Source organism: Microtus pennsylvanicus, chromosome 11 (assembly GCF_037038515.1).
Source record: "Microtus pennsylvanicus isolate mMicPen1 chromosome 11, mMicPen1.hap1, whole genome shotgun sequence".
NCBI lineage: Eukaryota > Metazoa > Chordata > Mammalia > Rodentia > Cricetidae > Microtus > Microtus pennsylvanicus.
In genome coordinates this window covers 87,379,643-87,399,284 of record NC_134589.1, presented here as the reverse complement: position 1 = coordinate 87,399,284, position 19,642 = coordinate 87,379,643, and the positions used below count along the sequence as shown (strand labels likewise).

Genomic DNA, 19,642 nt, shown 5'->3' with positions numbered 1-19,642 from the left:
GCTTCTTTATTAACCAATGACAATAAAACATATTCACAGCATACATCACTTCCCATATCACACACACGCAAAAGAAAGTCACAAATTTTCTGTAAATTTACCCACTCAAAACTATTACCATTTGTGTTCTGGAATAGTCCTCTAGGCATTGCTTGTTGCAACTGTATTACCACGTGAAGAGTCGTGGCTAATGGCTAAGGCATAATAAGCCCATGGTAGTTGCGGTGCTCTCGAGGGTGCAGGGGGTCTGGTTCCCCGGGCTTCTGCCTCCTCACTTTCACTGCCTTTATCTGCCTATTCCAGAATGAAAAGTGTCACCTGCTGGTGGAACATGAAACACAGAAGTTGAAGGCCCTGGACGAGAGCCATAACCAGAGCCTGAAGGAATGGCGGGACAAGCTGCGGCCGCGCAAGAAGGTACCGAATTGGGCTGGTGGGTGCCATACCACAGGTACCTGCCTAGGACATCTGAAGCCTCCCTATTTTTGGATCCTTGCTTTGTGTCATCCTTAAAATTGGTCTGTCCCTGAGAGACAGGACCCACCTACCTGTTGTGCTAAAACGCTGGTAGCCCTCGTACCCTGGGATAGCAGCCTCCTCACCCACTGGTCCATATACACCTGGGGCAGAGGACCCCTGCCCCGTGGAAGCAGAGGACCTGTCGTGAGCAGCAGTCAGTCGTGCCGCCCGGCTGGAGGCCCTGTTTGTGGGGCGTTTCTCCTAGGAAGTCGCTCCGTGAGATCAAAGGCCAGCAGCAGCAGCTAGTTTACTTTCTAGATTGGTTTCCTGATGTTTAAATAGGTGTGCTTGGGCTAGTGTGCAGCTCGAGGGGAGAGCGCCTGCCTAGCACGTGCGACACTCTGTGTTCATCCCCTGCACCAAGGCAAACAGTCATAGACTTAGCAGCTTAAGTCACACTTTCTATCAAACTCTATAGTAACAGGGTTCCAAAGTTGGGGATCTCTCCCGGGCATCTTCAGGGTCTTGCAGGCTGGAGTCAGGCTGGACTGGGCCCTTAGCTGTAGAGAAGGAACTCATCCTAGCTCATTGATGTTTTGACAGACTCCTTTCTGCGGGGCCTGAGCAGTGTGACCAGGTGCCCCCTGCTCCTGCCATATTACCTCCCCATGATGGGCTGGACCCTCAGACTGTGAACCAAAACAGACTGTTTCTTCCTTTAATTGCCTCTGACAGGTGTTTTGTTGCAGAAATGACAAGTGACTAGCACAGTCATTGCAGGCTTCAGTGCGGCCATGGGAGAGATGAGATCGTAGGACCATTTAGCGGTCATTCGCCCACAGCATGTATCAAAGCAGCATAGCCACCTTAAACTACCCTTGACCTTGTGCCCCACTTGGCCTGATGTCCTGAGGGGTTTTTTTTAGCCACTGTGTACCTGGACTGGAGACAGGCTGTAGCCTGCTGGGACTTGTGACACTAAGCCCACAGGTACACAGTGTTCCCGCTGGCTCTGCATCACAGAATGAACGTACATCTGCCTGTCCAGTTCTGGGCTTCTCTTTCCGGGCACATCCTGAAACTGCACAGTCGTTTCTCCCAGCAGCTGCCCATGACCTGAGGTAGTCACTTGGGCTCCTGGAAGCACTGCAGGCCTGTGCTTGGTGCGCTGGCCCTGCACTCTGCCTGTGGCAGTGCCTCAGGGCAGGATTCTGGCACAGCTGCCTGAGAGGCTGCTGGCATGGTGGCCCAGAGGTGATGTTCCTTTGTGCCTTTGCTTTGTGGTTCGCAGCCTTGGGCACTGTCCTCCCCTTATATCATGCCCTACGGAGTATTTTTAGAAGAATTCTGATGACTTCCTTCCGAGTGAGCCAGACTTCCTGATTTGCTGGGGTCACTGTAAGGACAGAGCGGAGCCTCAGAGTCGTGGGCTCTCCCTCCTCAGTTTGCCTCTTTAGACTGTAAAATGCAGACCTATTATCTGCATTCTAAAATGTGTCTATAGAAGCTAGTGTTAGCACACTGCTGCCTGTGGGCTAAGTCTGCCCGGCTACCCATTTGTAAAGAAGTTTGATTAGAAAGCAACCTGTTCTTTTGCCTTCTGCATGGCTGATTTTGCCTTGCAGCAGAAACTCTGGTCTGAGAAGCAGAGCGTCTCCCTTATAGACAGGGGAACTGCCCCCATGAGAGCTCAACAATATCACCTAAGCACGGCCTACACAATGACAGTAATATAGGTTGACAATCCAGCATGGGTGGGGGGAAATCTCGCATGGCCTCACTCTAGATGAAGAGTTAGAGGTAGTTAAATGGCTGCCAAGAGAAGCATCAGTCTTCTCCAGGGTTCAGCCCCCGAGAAGTTAGCCAACCCCAAGCAATCATTTCTAACGCATATACAAATGAGCAGCAGAAAATGGACTCAGCAGGCTGTATTCATATACATATGGATATATGCATGCATACATGTATAGACTTCATAACGGTAACCAAAGAAGAAGAGGTCACAGATTAGAGAGGAAGTAGTGGGGGACACGTGGGGGGGTTGGAAGAAATGCGGTAAATACAGTATTCGTGTGTGACATTCTCAGAAAAATTTGTTTAAATGTTTACCGTCTGGCGCACAGCAGGAGACGCGTCCTGCCCGCTTCGAAGGCTTTGCCTCGGAATGCTTGTGGTGGGCAGGAGGCAAGGCTTGAGCTGCAGCCTTCAGTCCCTCCAGCAGATGCTTGGTTTGGGGTTTCAGATCCGTCTCCAAGGTTGGGTTATTTGCATATGTATAATGAGATGTCTGGGGAACAAGACCCCTTGGTTACTTCTCCTGTCTTGTGGTGGAACACCAGACAGAAGGTTTATTTTGGCTACACTGGGGGTTGAGGCTCTGGTCACATCAGAGGCGGATGGCAGGAAGCAGAGCAGAACTGTACCCCTCAACCCCCACCCGCCCGTGACCCTGGCTTCCCCAGCCACCCCACCTGCCTGGGGCTTGAGTGTTCAGGCACAGGAGCCTCTGCTGACATTCCACGCTCACACCTTGACAGACCCCGGTCTAGAGAAACTCAGCTGTGTCTCTGGGGTCCCTGCACACAGCTAGAAGGGTTTTTTTGGTTTGGTTTGTTTTGGTTTGGTTTTTGTTTTTTTGAGACAGGGTTTCTCTGTAGCTTTGGAGCCTGTCCTGGAACTCACTCTGTAGATCAGGCTGGCCTCGAACTCACTGAGATCCTCCTGTCTCTACCTGGGATTAAAGGCGTGTGCCACCACTACCCGGCGCCAGAAGGTATTTTTGGCAGACCCACGTTTTGATCGCCACCTGCCCTGTGAGGTCAGAGGTGGATTTTTCACTGCAGCATCAAACTAGCACTTCAAAGTTGTCAGATTTGGGAACATCCTGGCCATTTGGAGTGGGCATGCTCAGCTCTTCCTGGCTTTGAAACACTTCATTGAGGCAATATAGTGATTTTTCAGGTTTTTTTTAATTGTTAGCATTTAAGTAAAGATTTTGCATAAATCCAGTTTCTCCTCTGACAAGTTGTCTGATGGTTCGTGTTCTCCACCACCTCTTCCACTTCCTTTCTGAACTGGCGCTGTCTCAGCATCTTCGGGAAGTCTTTTCTGGTGGGATCTGGTTTGTTGGGTTAAATGAGCACGTAACCAAAGGACGCTCCTGTGCTGTGTGGAAAGCAGCCTCCCGTGGCCTGAGGATTTCTGAAATCCCGATATTTCTAGGCTCAGACCCCTAGAGGGGCAGAGGGGCCGTCTTCCCAGCACAGTGCCCTGATAAAGATTGGCGTCAGTCTGCCATCTCTGACTGAGTTGCTATCAGATCCTCTCCCCTGGTTTTTCTCTATTCATCTGGCTCTTCCCTGCCAGGAGAGTCCTGTCTGTGTCCCTGATTCCTTTACCAGCATTTCCTCGGGATTTACGCTGGGCCTGTGAGCAGGTCACAAGGTGCCTGGCAAGAGGTGAAGTGGGAGCCGGGCGGTGGTGGCGCACGCCTTTAATCCCAGCACTCGGGAGGCAGAGGCAGGTGGATCTCTGTGAGTTCGAGACCAGCCTGGTCTACAGAGCTAGCTCCAGGACAGGCTCCAAAGCTACAGAGAAACCCTGTCTCGAAAAAACCAAAAAAAAAAAAAAAAAAAGAGGTGAAGTGGGGGTGCTCGCCTCAGGGAGAAGGGAGAGACCTTCTGCCCATCCCCTTAGCCTGGGTGGGAGCTGTCCAGAGAAGGTCGTGCTGTTTACCATTGGAATGATTGGCATCCCACTGAGTACCATCTGCCCTCTCTTCCCCAGGCCTTGGAAGAGGATTTGAACCAGAAGAAGCGGGAACAGGAAATGTTCTTCAAACTGAACGAGGAGGCGGAACCCGGACCCACCACACCCAATAGAGCCAGCAAGTTCTTCCCCTACAGCTCTGGGGACTCTTCCTAATACCCCCATCTCTGAGCTGTGGTGGGCGACGTGGCAACATGACCACTGGGGCCTCCAAGCCTCTATGAACAAGTCACTCAGGACCTCTTTTGCTTCTGTGCCTGCTCGAACCAGCCCCTCAGCCTGCAGTGCCCCAGTTGTCCCCAGAGCCACCCTGATGCTTCTGGTGGATGACTTCATCGAGACTCACATTCCCATCACCTGGAAGTGATTTGGGCTCTTGGGGTCAGGGAACAGGCGTGATGGGTGTGCCCCCTCCTGTTTGCCAAAACACCAGCTCTACTGTTTGTGAGCATAAGTACTACCAATGACGTCACCGTGAACTCATCCTTATTGTAATCCTTGAGGTCCTCTCCCCCCCCCCCCCCCCCCGGCAGTTCCTCACAGTGTCCAAAAGCATCCCTAACAGCCATTTCAGTCCCTAGCAGCCAGCTTTCAGGGGTGTTCTCATTCTACTGCTCCAGCCAGCTCACTTGGTGCTTGATGCCAGGCGCTGTGTATGTGGGGGTCAGAATAGAGGAAGGGAGACCAGAAATGTTCACCCTGCTGGGCACACACACACAAACACACACATGTACACACGCGTGCAACTTGGCCTCCTGACACCACCCTGACTGCCTCTGCCCTGGCCTCCTATGGAACCTGCTTGCTGCCTCCTGAGCCTGATCCTGGGCCGCCAAGCATGGTAGGTGGAGCAGCTGGTGGGGCCATGCTGCGTGCTGGCACCAGGGCCCAGAGAAGGCACAGGCTGTACTGCCAGCTTGCAACTCATTTGGCTGCACCCAGGATCCTGTGTTCAGGAGTAAACGCCTCTCCACAGCCAACTTCTGCTGCCTGGCACATGCCAACCTCACCCTCGCCCGCTTGTCTGCAGGTACCCTGGGAAGGCACTCAGCCTTTGCCCTGGTCCCGTCCTGGGGTCCCACCATACATTTCAGCTAAGCCTCATGAGCCCTTGGACTTCCTTCTTCCCACTCCCAGGAACATGCAGAAGCAAAGATGCTGAGCCTCTGTGGTTCTGGGCCTTGGGGTGGTTCAGGTGGCCTTCTGAGATGCTGAGCCCCACAGCCCACCGTATGTCGCAACCTAGAAGAGCAGCTGTCCCACCCAGCCTGTGTTCACTGGTAAAACAAACCTTTCTTGACTCTGATGCCTCTGCTCCGTTAAAGCAGCTGTAAATGGCTGGCCGCCTCAGGAAGACACTTTAAAAGCTACTTCCCAGTGCTGCTGCTACTGCTGCTGCTGCCGCCGCTGCTGCCACCGCCAACTCAGGCACCTGAGGCTGGTGAGGGGCTCAGACCTCAGCAGGATTTCTCCATCAGCTGCCTGATGCTGAGGCAATTCCCTGGAAAGTTTCCCCGGATGCTCACTGGGTGCCTAGGAGGGACTGGGCTAGACAGATAGGAAAACAGGTCTTAGGGCTCCCCAATCGCGTATGCGGTAAAGAAACTCACAGAGTCCAGGAAGGCGATAGTTCTCAGGGTAGCGAGCATCAGCTTGCCTTTCGGGGGTTGTGAGGAACAGTTGACTTTGTTCTCTCTGGTGCATGGTGACTGAGAAACAAACTGCGCACACCTGCAGGACCAGGAGATGGAAGTAGGCAGGGCTGCTTCTGTCATTGTTTACAATCTGCTTTTTTTTTTTTTTTTTTTTTTGGCATCCAGGGGACTTGACAGTGGCTCTATTAGGCAAAATTCCAGTTTTGTGGTTCAGGTAAAGCCTTTGATCATTTCCTGACTTATCATTCATACTATCCTCCTGGTCCTTTGTGCGATTGTTGCTTCTATACTTAGTGACACCTGAGCCCTGGTTGCTCTACTGTGCCTTTTGAGTGGGGTCTAGCCTAGTCTCCCAGCCTTATCATTTAGCATATGTGCAATGCTTGCTGCCGACAAGGCCCATGCGGTATTCCTCATGCCCCGTGCTAATGTTCTCTGTATAGGGACAGGCAGAGATGTCTTCAGCCAAGTAAATGTAACTAACTTATATTTCCCCTCATGAAGGATAGGTGTAATGTGTATGTCATTTCCAACCGTCGTGTAAAATATTTGTAAACTGTTCTTTGCAAACAAAAAAATGTAAATATGCTTCTAATAAAATAACAAGGTAATTTGCATGCAGGGTTGTTCTTTCTGGTTGGAATGGGACAACAGGCGTGCTCCCCAGATTTGCCAGCAAGATCCTCCTCCATCAGGCAGAGGGCTACACTTTGCAGTTTCTGTTTTAAGCTGAGAAAGAAAAGAAGTATATGCTCTCTGGCTACTCAGTATCATTCTTTGGTTTGCTTGTTTTGTTTTGTTTCAAGCCTGGGTTACATTGTGAAGCCCTGGCTGTCCTGGAATTTGCCCTGTAGACCAGGCTAGCCTCTATCGGAGACCAGCCTTGACAAGTACACCACTTACCAGGGTAGGGGCATGGGGATTAGAAAAATAAGTAAAGAGAACGAAGACATGAGTGAAAATAATAAAACAGAAACACAGGATAGTATTGGGAGGGAGTTCCTGTGAATACTGAAATCCACTCACATTTAATTTCCATTTGCTTAAAATACCACAATGCCAAAAGGGAGGAGTAAGATAAAAAAAAACTGCATTAACATGATACAAGGAAAATGAACAGGTCAGTTGAAGATTCAGGCTACATTCTTAGTTAAGCATTCTGTTGCTAGAACAAGACAAATAACACTTACACCTTAGACCAAAACATTCTGTAGACAAAGCATTCTATAGGCATAAGAACAGACAGGAGGACCAGTGGAACCGAATAGAAGACCTGGATATCAATCCACACATCTTTGAACACCTGATTTTTTACAAAGAAGCAAAAAATATCAAATGGAAAATTTAACAAGTGATGTTGGCATAACTGGATATCAACATGTAGAAGAATGAAAATAGACCCATATCTATCACTATGCACAAAACTCAAGTCCAAATACATCAAAGGCCTCAACATAAAGCCAGCCACACTGAACCTCATAGAAGAGAAGGTGGGAAGTACATTTGAACGCATTGGCACAGGAGACCACTTCCTAAATAGAACCCCAGCAACACAGACACTGAGAGAAACAATTAATAAATGGAACCTCCTGAAACTGAAAAGCTTCTGTAAAGCAAAGGACACGGTCAACAAGACAAAATGACAGCCTACAGAATGGGAAAAGATCTTCACTAACCCCACATCAGACAGAGGTCTGATCTCCAAAATATACAAAGAACTCAAGAAATTGGTCACCAAAAGAACACATAATCCAATTTTTAAAAAAATGGAGTACAGACCTAAACAGAGAACTCTCAACAGAGGAATCTAAAATGGCTGAAAGACACTTAAGGAAATGTTCAACATCCTTAGTCATCAGAGAAAGGCAAATCAAAACAACTCTGAGATTCCATCTTACGCCTAAAATAATGGCCAAGATCAAAAACACTGATGAAGAGGTTGTGGGGTAAAGCGAACACTTCTGCACTGCGGGTGGGAATGCAAGCTGGTACAATCCCTTTGGATGTCAGTGTGGTGATTTCTCAGAAAATTAGGAAACAACTTTCCTCAAGACCCAGTAATACCACTTTTGGGTATATATCCAAAGGATGCTCAATCGTGCCACAAGGACATGTGCGCAACCATGTTTATAGCAGCATTGTTTGTCATAGCCAGAACCTGGAAACAACCTAAGTCCCCCTTGACCAAAGAATGGATAAGGAAAATGTGGTACATTTACACAATGGAGTACTATACAGCAGAAAAAAATAACGACAGCTTGAATTTTGCAGGCAAATGGATGGAGCTAGAATACATTATTTTGAGTGAGGTAACCCAGACACAGACAATTATCATATGTACTCACTCATAGGTGGTTTTTTTAAACATAAAACAAAACCAGCCTACAAACCACAATCCCAGAGAACTTAGACAACAATGTGAACACTAAGAGAGACTTACATAGATCTAATCTACATGGGAAGTAGAAAAAGACAAGATCTGAGTAAATTGGGAGTGTGGGGACCTTGGGGGAGTACTAAAGGGGGAAGGGGAGAGGCAGAGAGGGGAGTAGAGAAAAATGTAGAGCTCAAAAAAAAATCAATTAAAAAAAACCACATTAACAGGATAGAAGGAAAATAAACAGGCCAGTTGAAGATTATGGGCTACATTCTTAGTTAAGCATTCTGTTGGTAGAACAAGACAAGTAACACTCACACCCCAGACCAAAACATTCTGTAGGCAAAGCACTCCCTGTGTGGAATCCATTGTTATCTCCCCAAGGGAGTAGGAACTTAGCTGGATGGATCCTTAGACTTCAGTTTGAGGTAGAAACAGGCCTACTTCTCAATACCTGAAACACAAGGTCTGGATATTAGCCATAATTGTTGACAATAACCTTGAGAGAGCAGAACTCTCTGATCTGAATCTTGGTTGGGAATTTCGTTTGACGTAGAAACCGACCTTTAAGGAACAGAAATAAGAAATAACTTTGAAGGAACAGAAATAAGTTCCCCAACTCTCTGACATTTGGCCAGGGTGGTGGCAACAATTTTGAGCAAGCTGAAACTCTCTGACCTTCAGGCAAGGTGGAAACAGGCTCACAAGTTTGGGCCTCCACAAGCCTCGAACTCAGAGATCCCGCCTGCTTCTGCCTCCCTGGTGCTGGGGTTAAAGGTGGAAACACTCCACACTGCACGCTTCTCCTCATTTTTAAATTGTAGTGACAAGGCCTGTGCAGCGGGATCAGGTTTACTGTGTATATGCTGCCTTACTCCGGTCATTTATAAACTGTGTAGCTACGGTTTCCCCAAATCGCTGACACCTGCTTTCCATTATGATCAGTTTCGTTTATAGTTGACGTACTTCATTGTTGCACATTTTAAAATATTATTTTGAGAAGGACTTCGTTGTGGAATACCAAAGGATTTCACAAGGTACAGAAGAATGAAGAGTCCACTCCTGCTTAGGACTGAGCTGCTACTGCCCCCTGGAAATCTTGTGACCAGCAGAGGGCAGGCCGCGACTATGGTGCTGCACAGGCCTCTGGACATCTGCTGCTGGTGTGGACACATCATCCATTGCTTGTCTGGCGGGGGAGGGGGGAGATGCAAATGAGCAGGCACCTGGCATGCTTACCATTAAAGGCTAGAAAAGTGAGGGTCCAAGAATTCAGGAGACTGGCAAAAAAAAAAAAAAAAAAAAAACAACCCACAGTGCATTAAGGGATGTGGAGGACTGGGGAAATGAGACCATCCTATGTTAATTGACCCCTCTGAATGCACCAGTGCTGGGGGTAGAGGCCTGAGTAGTGCCTGGGCACTGTCTTCAGCAAGCTCACCCGTGAAGACAGGACTGGGAGAGCAGAGCATTGGTTCAGGCTGACACTGCCCCAGAGAATCAGGGACACCTGCCAGAAGAGCCAGACTCTCCTGGAGGATGAACTGGTATATTCCGGAATGACATGCACTAAGGTTGGCTGGAATAAATGGCTTAAAACAGCATGAGGCTAAGGAGAGAGAGTCTGGGCCAAACAAAAAATCCAGGCCAAGATAGCTTTTCCCCAAGAAGAGTGGGAAAGAACAGGCCGAGGGGGCTAGAGAGATGGCTCAGCAGTTAAGAGCACTGGCGGTTCTTCCAGAGGACCTGGGTTCACTTCCCAGCACCCCCATGGCAGCTTGCAACTGCTGGTAACTCTACCTCCAGGGGATCTGACACCTTCCCAAAATACCAATTCACAGAAAGTAAAAATAAATAAATCATTTTAAAAAAAAAAGGAGAGAACAGGCCCAGAAGGACTGAGGCACTATGGAGTTGACCAGCCCACAGAGCTTTGATCTTCTAGAAGGAAGGAAAAGATTGCAGGGTCTTGAGATAATCAGGCTTTTTAGCAGAGCCTCAGATGCTGCCTGCAGAGGCACCACACCCCAGCTCTGTGGTACCCCAGGTGTCTGTCAGATCTGGTTAACAGGACATCTAGTAACCATGGAGACAGAACTTCCTTGCCCAATGATGGCAGATGAGGTCACCCAGACCAGCACTAGCAGTGAGGACAATCAGAGGGGCTGGCTAAAGGCACTTACTGCTCTCTCAGGGGACTTGAGATTGATTCAGCGCCCACATCAAGCTGCTCACAACTGCCTGTAGCTCCAGCTTCAGGGAATCCAATGCCCTCTTCTGGCTTCTGTGGTAAGCGCGCGATCAAATTAACCTTGAAAAAGAAGAAAGTGCCGGGCGGTGGTGGCGCACGCCTTTAATCCCAGCACTCGGGAGGCAGAGGCAGGTGAATCTCTGTGAGTTCGAGACCAGCCTGGTCTACAGAGCTAGTTCCAGGACAGGCTCCAAAGCCACAGAGAAACCCTGTCTCGAAAAAAAAAAAAAAAAAAGAAGAAGAAGAAAGTAAGGCTGGGAGCTGGGTAGTGGTGGCGCACGCCTTTAATCCCAGCACTTGAGAGGCAGAGGCAGGCGGATCTCTGTGAGTTTGTGACAACAGAGAAACCCTGTCTTGAAAAATCAAAATCAAAAAAAAAAAAAAAAAAAAAAAAGGAAAAGTGTCTGGTCAATATTCAACTAAATACACCACATGATTTCCCTTCTAGCCACTGGGCATAGTCAGTCTGCCGGATGGTGTGTGACTGCCCCACCTGCGTGGCAACACACAGCAAAGCAAACATATGCCCCCCCCCCCGGAAGAGGCTGTGTTCCAAGCCAGTGAAGAATGAGACAGTAGCTCTTCCAACAAGTTCAGTTCCTTCTGACCCCAGAGAGCATAGGCCCCTGTGATCACAGGACACCACGAGGTCTGATCAAAGGATGGGCCAAGCTGTGGAGGTCTCCAGGTTGCAGGTCACCACAGCGTTCCCAGAGCATCAGGTTAACAGTTGACCAGGTCGTGTGTCTCTCCACTCCCTAGGGTGCATTTGGCTTCCTTACAACTGGAGACAGAGAGACAGCTAAGGAGGGAAGGGAGGAAGTTGTGGGTGCTCCTCCAGGCTCCCCGACTCGTGCAGGAGACTGAATCCAGGGCTTTATGCACAAGCCGATCACTGAGTCCCAACCCCCTCCACGGCAGCTTGGGTTCCCCTTTTGTGGTTTGCCCTGCCCAGTTTTGTTGCCTTTGTCTTCACAGTCCATACCAGAAGAGACTCCCTTCAAAGTTCTCCTTTGGGGCTACCAAGGCTCCTTTGCCCCCAGGCACCAGGAGGTAAAAGTGTCTGGGAACTAACATCCGCCCACCCTGGGATGGCTCTTAACCAGGGACCCAGTGGGAGTATGAAAGGCCAGCTCCCTTGCAACAAGTCAGGACAAACCCCAAGGTGTGGTTGACACTCCAAAGCTCCCTGTGGGATGAGGCTGCAGCTCCGATCCCCTTGCTCGCTCTGCCTTCCCCTCCCTCCCAGGTGTCTCCTGTTCAGTTTCCAGTCTCTCCTGGGAGCGGTTCCTTAAGAGAATCTGCACACAGCTTCTCCTTTCGTAGCCTACTCTCCAAGGACAAGACACGTGGAGCTGTCTAAGAAATGGACTCTGGGTGAGTGAGATTTTGGAAACGGAGCACACTGGCCAGGAGACAGCAGGACTCGCTACCCAGAATAAGTGGGCGTCATCACACCTAAGTGCTGTAGCAAGGATACCGAAATGCCTTATGGGAAATCCGAGCTGGCTGTGGTTTGAAGGAGTCGCTCTGGCTTGTGACAGGAAATGGTGATTTAAGGACTACAGGGCTAATTCGTTGTTGATGGATATTATTGATTTTCTATTGTGGAAGAGAAAAAAACAGTCTCAGGTCAGACAGATACCAATTTAAGGCAAAACGTGGAAGCCAGAAGGTCTCCTCAGCAGTTTCAAAAAGACTCCCATCAGTCTAGTAATCCAACTTTGGTGTTTCCCCAAAAAGTTGACCTCAGTTTGTCAAAGAGATGTCCACCACACTTTCCACACTTTTTTGTTTTGTTTTTTTGTTTTTACGAGACAGGGTTTCTCTGTGTAATAGTCCTGGCTGACAGGGAACTCACTTTGTAGACCACACTGACCTTGAACTCACAGAGACCCGCCTGCCTCTGCCTCCTGAGTGCTGGGATTAAAGATGTGAGCCACCACTGCCCGGCTGAGATGTCCACACTCAGTATCCATCAGCAGATGGATGGGAAAGGTGGTTTAGATACACGAAGAATACTATTCAGTCTTGAAAGGGGAGGGAGTCCCTCAACATAGGCGGGATTGCTATGCTGTTATTCAAAGGTGAATGCTGTGTATTTTCTTCTGTATGGGATCTACAGCAGACCTGGCATTACAGAGGTGGGGGAGGAGGAAATTGCAGAGATGTTGGTCGAAGAGTACAAAATTCTCGGGAGGAAGAACCATTACCTCTTCTCTCCAATCCTTTTGCACAGTATGCTGAGCAGGCTCCCAGCTAGAGGACCAGCCAGGGCAGGGACATGTGTCATCTGGCAGCTGTTGGGGTACCCTGAGTCTGTGCTGCCAGATGGTGGCCATTCATGTTTGGTTCCAGAACCTGTTTCTTATTCCCTTTGAAGTGCGAGCTGGGGGTTGGAGGTTCAGCTCAGTGGAGGAGCATTTGCATAGAAAGCACAAGTTGCTGGGTTCACTGCTCAGCTAGAGGCCATGGGGGAAAAGTGAAAGGGAACGGGGTTGTGTCAAGTGTATTTTATTTTGTTGACACTATTGCAAATGGGGCACCCCACCACCAATTTTTCCTCAACAAACTCATTACTGATGCATGTTATTTTTGTATGTTGGTTTTGTATCTTTCGCTGATGGTGCTTTTTTTTTTTTTTGAGGCAGGGTCTTACTATATAGCCTTGGCTGGCCAGGGACTCACTATATAGACCAGGATGACCTCAAACTCATGCCTGCCTCTGCCTCCTTAGTGCTGGGAGTAAAGGCACTATGCCCAGCTAGAGTTTATTTTTTTATTTTTTATTTTTTTTTGTTAAGGGCAAGACCTTTTTTAAAAAATATTTATTTATTTATTATGTATACAATATTCTGTCTGTGGTGCAGGCCAGAAGAGGGCACCAGATCTCATTACAGATGGTTGTGAGTCACCATGTGGTTGCTGGAAATTGAACTCAGGACCTTTGGAAGAGCAGGCAATGCTCTTAACCTCTGAGCCATCTCTCCAGCCCCTAGAGTTTATTTTTATTTATTTATTTATTTTTGGTTTTTCGAGACAAGGTTTCTCTGTAGCTTTAGAGGTTGTCCTGGAACTAGCTCTTGTAGACCAAGCTGGCCTCGAACTCACAGAGATTCACCTACCTCTGCCTCCCGAGTTCTGGGATTAAAGGCGTATTTTTATAAGAAAGAATTCTTCCTTTACCTGATGAGCCATCTTGCTGGCCCTTCGAGTCTTCATTGTCTTTTAAGTATAGGATTATGTCCTTTGTAAATAGGGGCGCAAATCTGGGCGTTGTGGTGCAGACCTTTAATCCCAGCACTTGGGGAGGCAGAGGCATGTGGATCTCTGAGTTCGAGGCTAGCTTGAACTACAGAGTGAGTTCCAGGACAGAGAGGACTACACAGAGGAACCCTGTCTGAAAGAAAAGAAGAAGAAGAAACCCAAAAACTTATTTTCTCTTTTGTATGTAGGTATTTTGCCTACATGTATGTCTGTGCACCATGTGGATGCCTAGTGCTCATGGAGGCCAGAAAATAGCACTGGGTCCTCTGAAACTGGAGTTACAGATGAGAGCCCACATAGGTGCTGGGAATCAAACCCGGGTCCTCAGAGTCATCTCTTCAGGATTGAGAACTTTTGTGTTAATATCCTCCACGGAGATTCATCTGTAGGTTTGTGTTGTACATGTGAATGCCTACATTTAGACCATTCTTTCTTATGCTTGTGTCTTGAAGCGATTTCACTATTTTTTTTTCTCAAACAGTTTCAGAGTTTCAGGACATCCATTGAATAGGGAAGGGACCTTGAATAAAAAAAAAACCCTATTCAAAACTGAGGGGGGAAAAAACCTAAAATACTTGGGATAAACTTAATCAAGGAAGTGAAAACCCTCTACAATGAAAACTTTGGCTGAAAAAGTAACTTGAAAGAAGCCGGGGGTGGGGTGGAGGTGGCACATCCCTTTAATTCCAGCACTTGGGAGGTAGAGGCAGGCAGATCTCTGTGAGTTCAAGGCCAGCCTGGTCTATAGAGTTAGTGCCAGGACAGGCTCCAAAGCTACCCACCACCACTCCTTCTGTCCAAACCTCAGTTCCCCCTCAGTTCAAACCCCATTCACTCCTCCCAAGGGGTAAAGGCTCCCATGGGAATTCAACAAAGTCCAGTACAGTAAATTGGAGCGGGGTTGTTTTAAAAGTAGCTCCCTGGGGCTGTTCCAGCCTGGATGAGGGTTGGCTTGGTGTCTCCTCTCCCCGCCCCCTCAGTACTATTACCTTCGTCTGTTGGCAATTTAAACAAAAATTTAATTTTTGTTGTTGCTTTTGTTGTTTTGCTAGTTTTTTGATTCAGGGTATCTCAGTTTTTTGATTCCTTGGCTGTACTGGAACTCAACTGTGTAAAAAGGAAGGCTGGCCTCAGACACAGAGATCTGCCTGCCCAGATTTAATCCAGAGTGCTGGGATTAAAGGCAGGCAGGCGTGCGCCACCATGCCCGGTTTAAATGCTCTTTACTGAAAACAATGAAGATTTTTGGAGCCTGCTTTAACCAAACCATGGCTCCCACAGTCAGCCTCTTGAGGTGGGAGCTCCCCTAGGCAAGTCAAACCTTCCAAGAAGGACCCTGGACATGGTCTCCTGCTTTGGAGAGGTCGCTTTGCCACTGAAGCTAGACATGCTTGGGTGTCGCTCGGCTCTTCTGAAAGCTGCTGCCACCTTTCCCAATTTAGTCCCTGGATATTCTGGCAGACCATGAGTTAGCTGACATCTTCTGGGGCCTGGTCTTCTCTTCGGTTTTGTACTTGTAGTATATGCGTGCATTGGTTTTGTACTTGTAGTATATGCGTGCATTGGTTTTGTACTTGTAGTATATGCGTGCATTGCGCCGTGGCACATGTGTGGAGGTCAGAGCACAACTTCTGGGGGCTGGTTCTCTTCCTCTATCAGTGGGTTGCGAGGCTCAAACTTGGAGAAGCAGCATCTTTACTCAATTAGCCATGTCCAGGGACAGTGTACTTGTTGAACAGGGAGCTCACTGGCAAAACCAGCTGCCCCAGGGATCCTCCTGTCTCTGGGATCCTCCTGCCTCCACCTAACATGGGGATTCAGCCACTGTTAGGGATTCAAACTCACGTCTTCTCACTTTTTCAGCAAATACTTTGCCAACTGAAGCATCTCCCTAGACCTCAAAGGGTCTTTTAAAAATGGCATCTTGCCAGATGGTAGTGGTGCACACCTTTTATCCCAGCACTTGGGAGGCAGAGGCAGATGAATCTCTGTGCGTTCAAGGGCAGCCTGGTCTACAGAGGGAGTTCCAGGACAGCCAGAGAAACACAGAGAAACCCTGTCTCAAAACAAACAAACAAACAAAAATGGTATCCCACCACTGCTCTGGGAGGTTCCAGGAAGGAGTTTCCAGGCATCTACTCTCCCGCCATTATTGATGTGCAAGTTTCTCCCCTCGATAAATCACCAAGAACAGTGCCAACTTTCTGAGATTCTCTCAGAAATGTAACGGCGTAAACGAATACAGATTGTAAAAATATATACAACTTTAATGGAGAAATAGACTTACAGAACCACTGTTCCAGCGGAGACCAGGAAAGCAGAAGCAAGTGCTTGCTCGCCAGATTTATAAATAAACATTAGCCCGAGGCGAACACGCCCCCTAAGGGGCGGGACTTATCCCTACATCTCCCCCCTTTTGTCTAAATAAGACAGAACTAAACCAAATACAACTATATACAATAATAACAAATAATAAATATAACAAACAATATTGAGAACAAAAGTTTTGCTCAACATTCTATCTCAAGGAGTCTGAATAATGTAGAGAGTAACTACAATTATATAATCTTCAACTCCATCAAAGATCTGAAAAGGGAATAAATATTACTTAACAAACAAGATATATTCAAAATGTGCAACAATTGATAGAGACAACTGACTACCTGGGCAATCACCCAAAGTCTCGTTTGCAATGTTGAGTCAACCAACTTTGGCTAAGGCCTAACATAACTGACATACCATTTTAAAGTAAGCTACGAGTGCAGTATTGGGTAAGGACAGCTCCCAGAACATTCTAGTCCCTCCAGGACAGACTGGAGTCTTTCCTGTTGTGGTTTGTATTTTGCAGTTTAAGTGCAGATTCGTGTCGTTTCTTTTTTCTTTTTTTAAATATTTATTTTATTTATTTATTATGTATACAATATTCTGTCTGTGTGTATGCCTGCAGGCCGGAAGAGGGCACCAGACCTCTTTACAGATGGTTGTGAGCCACCATGTGGTTGCCGGGAATTGAACTCAGGACCTTTAGAAGAGCAGGCAATGCTCTTAACCACTGAGCCATCTCTCCAGCCCCCCAGATTCGTGTCGTTTCTTAACCTTTTCTGAAGGCCGTTTCTCTCCGGGTTACCCCACTGCAGAGTCTAGCACATGGACTCTGCCATCTTCCTGCCCTGTGTGAGTTATTCCTTCCTGTATCTCTGCTGACTAATCTTGGCTTGGAGACTGCATTATCAGAGACAACTACAGCTAGCCTTGCTTGCTTTTGTCATCCGTATGCATATGAATTTCAAAATTACGTGTGTATGTGTTATAGTGTGTCTCTGTTGTGATAAAGCATTTGGACCCAAAGCAACTTGTAGAGGAAAGTGTTTATTTCAATTACAGATTATTGTACACCATTAAAGAAAGCCAGGGCAAGAACTCAAAGCAAGAACCTGGAGGCAGGAACTGAAGAGGAAACCATGGAACAATACTGCTTACTGGCTTGTTTTCTATGGTTTGTTTAGCCCACTTTTTAAACAGTCCAGGACCACCTGCCCAAAGATGTCACAGCCCACATTGGGCTGCACCCTCTCACATCAATTTTTTAAAAATATTTAGTTATTATGTATACAATATTCTGTGTATATACCTGCAGGCAAGAAGAAGGCACCAGACTCCATTACAGATGGTTGTGAGCCACCATGTGGTTGCTGGGAATTGAATTCATGACTTTTGGTAGAGCAGGCAATGCTCTTAACCTCTGAGCCATCTCTCCAGCTCCTCCCACATCAATTATTAAGCAAGAAAATGTCCCACATGCCTACAAGTCAGTCTGATGGAGGCAATTCTTCTATTGTGGTCCCCTTTCCCCAGGTGACTATAATTTGTGCTAAACTGACAAAACTGTCACAGTGTGTGTGTGTCTGTGTTTGTGCATCCACACGTATGTGCGCATATGCTACAGTGCAGGTGTGGAAGTCATTGGACAATCTTCAGGAGTTGGTTCTCTCCTTTCACTATGTGGACTGGAGATACGAAACTCAGGTCATCACTTGGTGCCAAATGTCTTTACACATTGAATCATCTTGCAGCTCTGGACTAGTTACTTGTTTTTAAGTCACTGATGATTTATTTTTTTATTTATTTATTTATTTATTTATTTATTTTGGTTTTTTTGAGACAGGGTTTCTCTGTGGCTTTGGAGCCTGTCCTGGAACTCCCTTGGTAGACCAGGCTGGTCTCGAACTCACAGAGATCCGCCTGTCTCTGCCTCCCAAGTGCTGAGATTACAGGCGTGCGCCACCACCGCCCGGCCACTGATGATTTTTAGAGCTAGGTTTATGAATCTTTGTTGGGACTGTGATCATTTCAGTATTCTTTTTTTTTTCTTTTTTGGTTTTTTTGAGACAGAATTCTTTGTAGCTTTGGAGCCTGTCCTGGAATTAGCTCTTATAGACTAGACTGGCCTCAAACTCACAGAGATCTGCCTGCCTCTGTCTCCTGAGTGCTGGGATTAAAGGCGTGTGCCACCACCGCCCGGCTCATTTCAGTATTCTTGGGGTTGGTGACTGAGCAGTTACCATCTCTCAGAAGCACTGTGTTGCCTCTTCCTGGTGTTTCTGTGTTGTATTTTGTGGGTTGTTTGTTTGTTTGTTCTGGAAATGTCCCTATGTTTTATCTGGTGACCTCAGGGAACAGTCTTCTTTTGGGAGGCTCAATCTCCAGTAGCACTCAGAGAAGGAAAACCTCTAGCAGCAATAACACACAAACCAACCAGATATAAAAATGCATACAATTGTAGTCAATTAAAGCCAGTGATCAGAGATCAGAAAATGTCAGAAAGAATGGAAGGTGTGTGTAACTACTAGTCAACAAGAAGAACATATAGAAAAATACTATAAAAGAAAACAAAAAAGGAAAAATAAAAGGGAAGTGAAAAAATCCAATTAGAGATTATAAAAGCAGATGAGAAAGAATAAGGGGGTGGGAGGAAGCTGAAGAGTCAGCTCAGCTCTGGGGAGCACTGGCTCCTCTTGCCAAGGACCTGGCTCAGTTTCCAGCACTGACATAGCTGCTCACATCCATCTGGAGCATCAGGTCCAGAAGATCTGGCGCCCTCTTCTGGCCTCTGTGGGCACTGTACACACCATACACACACACACACACACACACACACACACACACACACGCACACACGGACACAGGGAAACACTCTTATACATAAAATAAAAATAAAAAAATCTCAAAAAAAAACCTTGCCTGGCAGTGATGGCACACACCTTTAATCCCAGCACTTGGCGGGAGGCAGAGGCAGAGGGATCTCTATGAGTTCAAGGTCAGCCTGGTCTAAAGAGTGACTGGCTCCATAACTACTGGAAAACCCTGTCTCGAAACATGCCCCCCCAACACACACACACACACACACACACACACCACAACAAACTTAGAAAAGGAATGGGAAAAAAATGGTTCGGTCAAAGATTTTAAAGAGAAGATGAGAGGATTAAAAATTAGACATTAAGCCGGGCGGTGGTGGCGCACGCCTTTAATCCCAGCACTCGGGAGGCAGAGGCAGGCGGATCTTTGTGAGTTCGAGACCAGCCTGGTCTACAAGAGCTAGTTCCAGGTCAGGCTCCAAAACCACAGAGAAACCCTGTCTCGAAAAACCAAAAAAAAAAATAAAAAAAAAAAAATAAAAAAAATTAGACATTAAGAAGTGAGGAAATTGCCGGGCGGTGGTGGCGCACGCCTTTAATCCCAGCACTCGGGAGGCAGAGGCAGGCGGATTTCTGTGAGTTCGAGACCAGCCTGGTCTACAGAGCTAGTTCCAGGACAGGCTCCAAAACCACAGAGAAACCCTGTCTCGAAAAACAAAAAAAAAGT

General features: G+C 47.4%; 1 protein-coding gene across 1 annotated transcript in view; it reads left to right on the top strand.

Moving 5' to 3' along the window:
• Stk10 (serine/threonine kinase 10) overlaps positions 1–6,497 on the top strand; it is a 94,424-nt gene extending 87,927 nt beyond the window's left edge. Inside the window, exons 18-19 of the mRNA XM_075941364.1 lie at positions 304–417; positions 4,246–6,497. Of these exons, the coding sequence (XP_075797479.1) occupies positions 304–417; positions 4,246–4,383 (252 nt within the window). The 3' untranslated portion in view covers positions 4,384–6,497. The remainder of the gene's footprint in view (positions 1–303; positions 418–4,245) is intronic.
• The last annotated feature ends 13,145 nt before the right edge of the window (positions 6,498–19,642 follow it).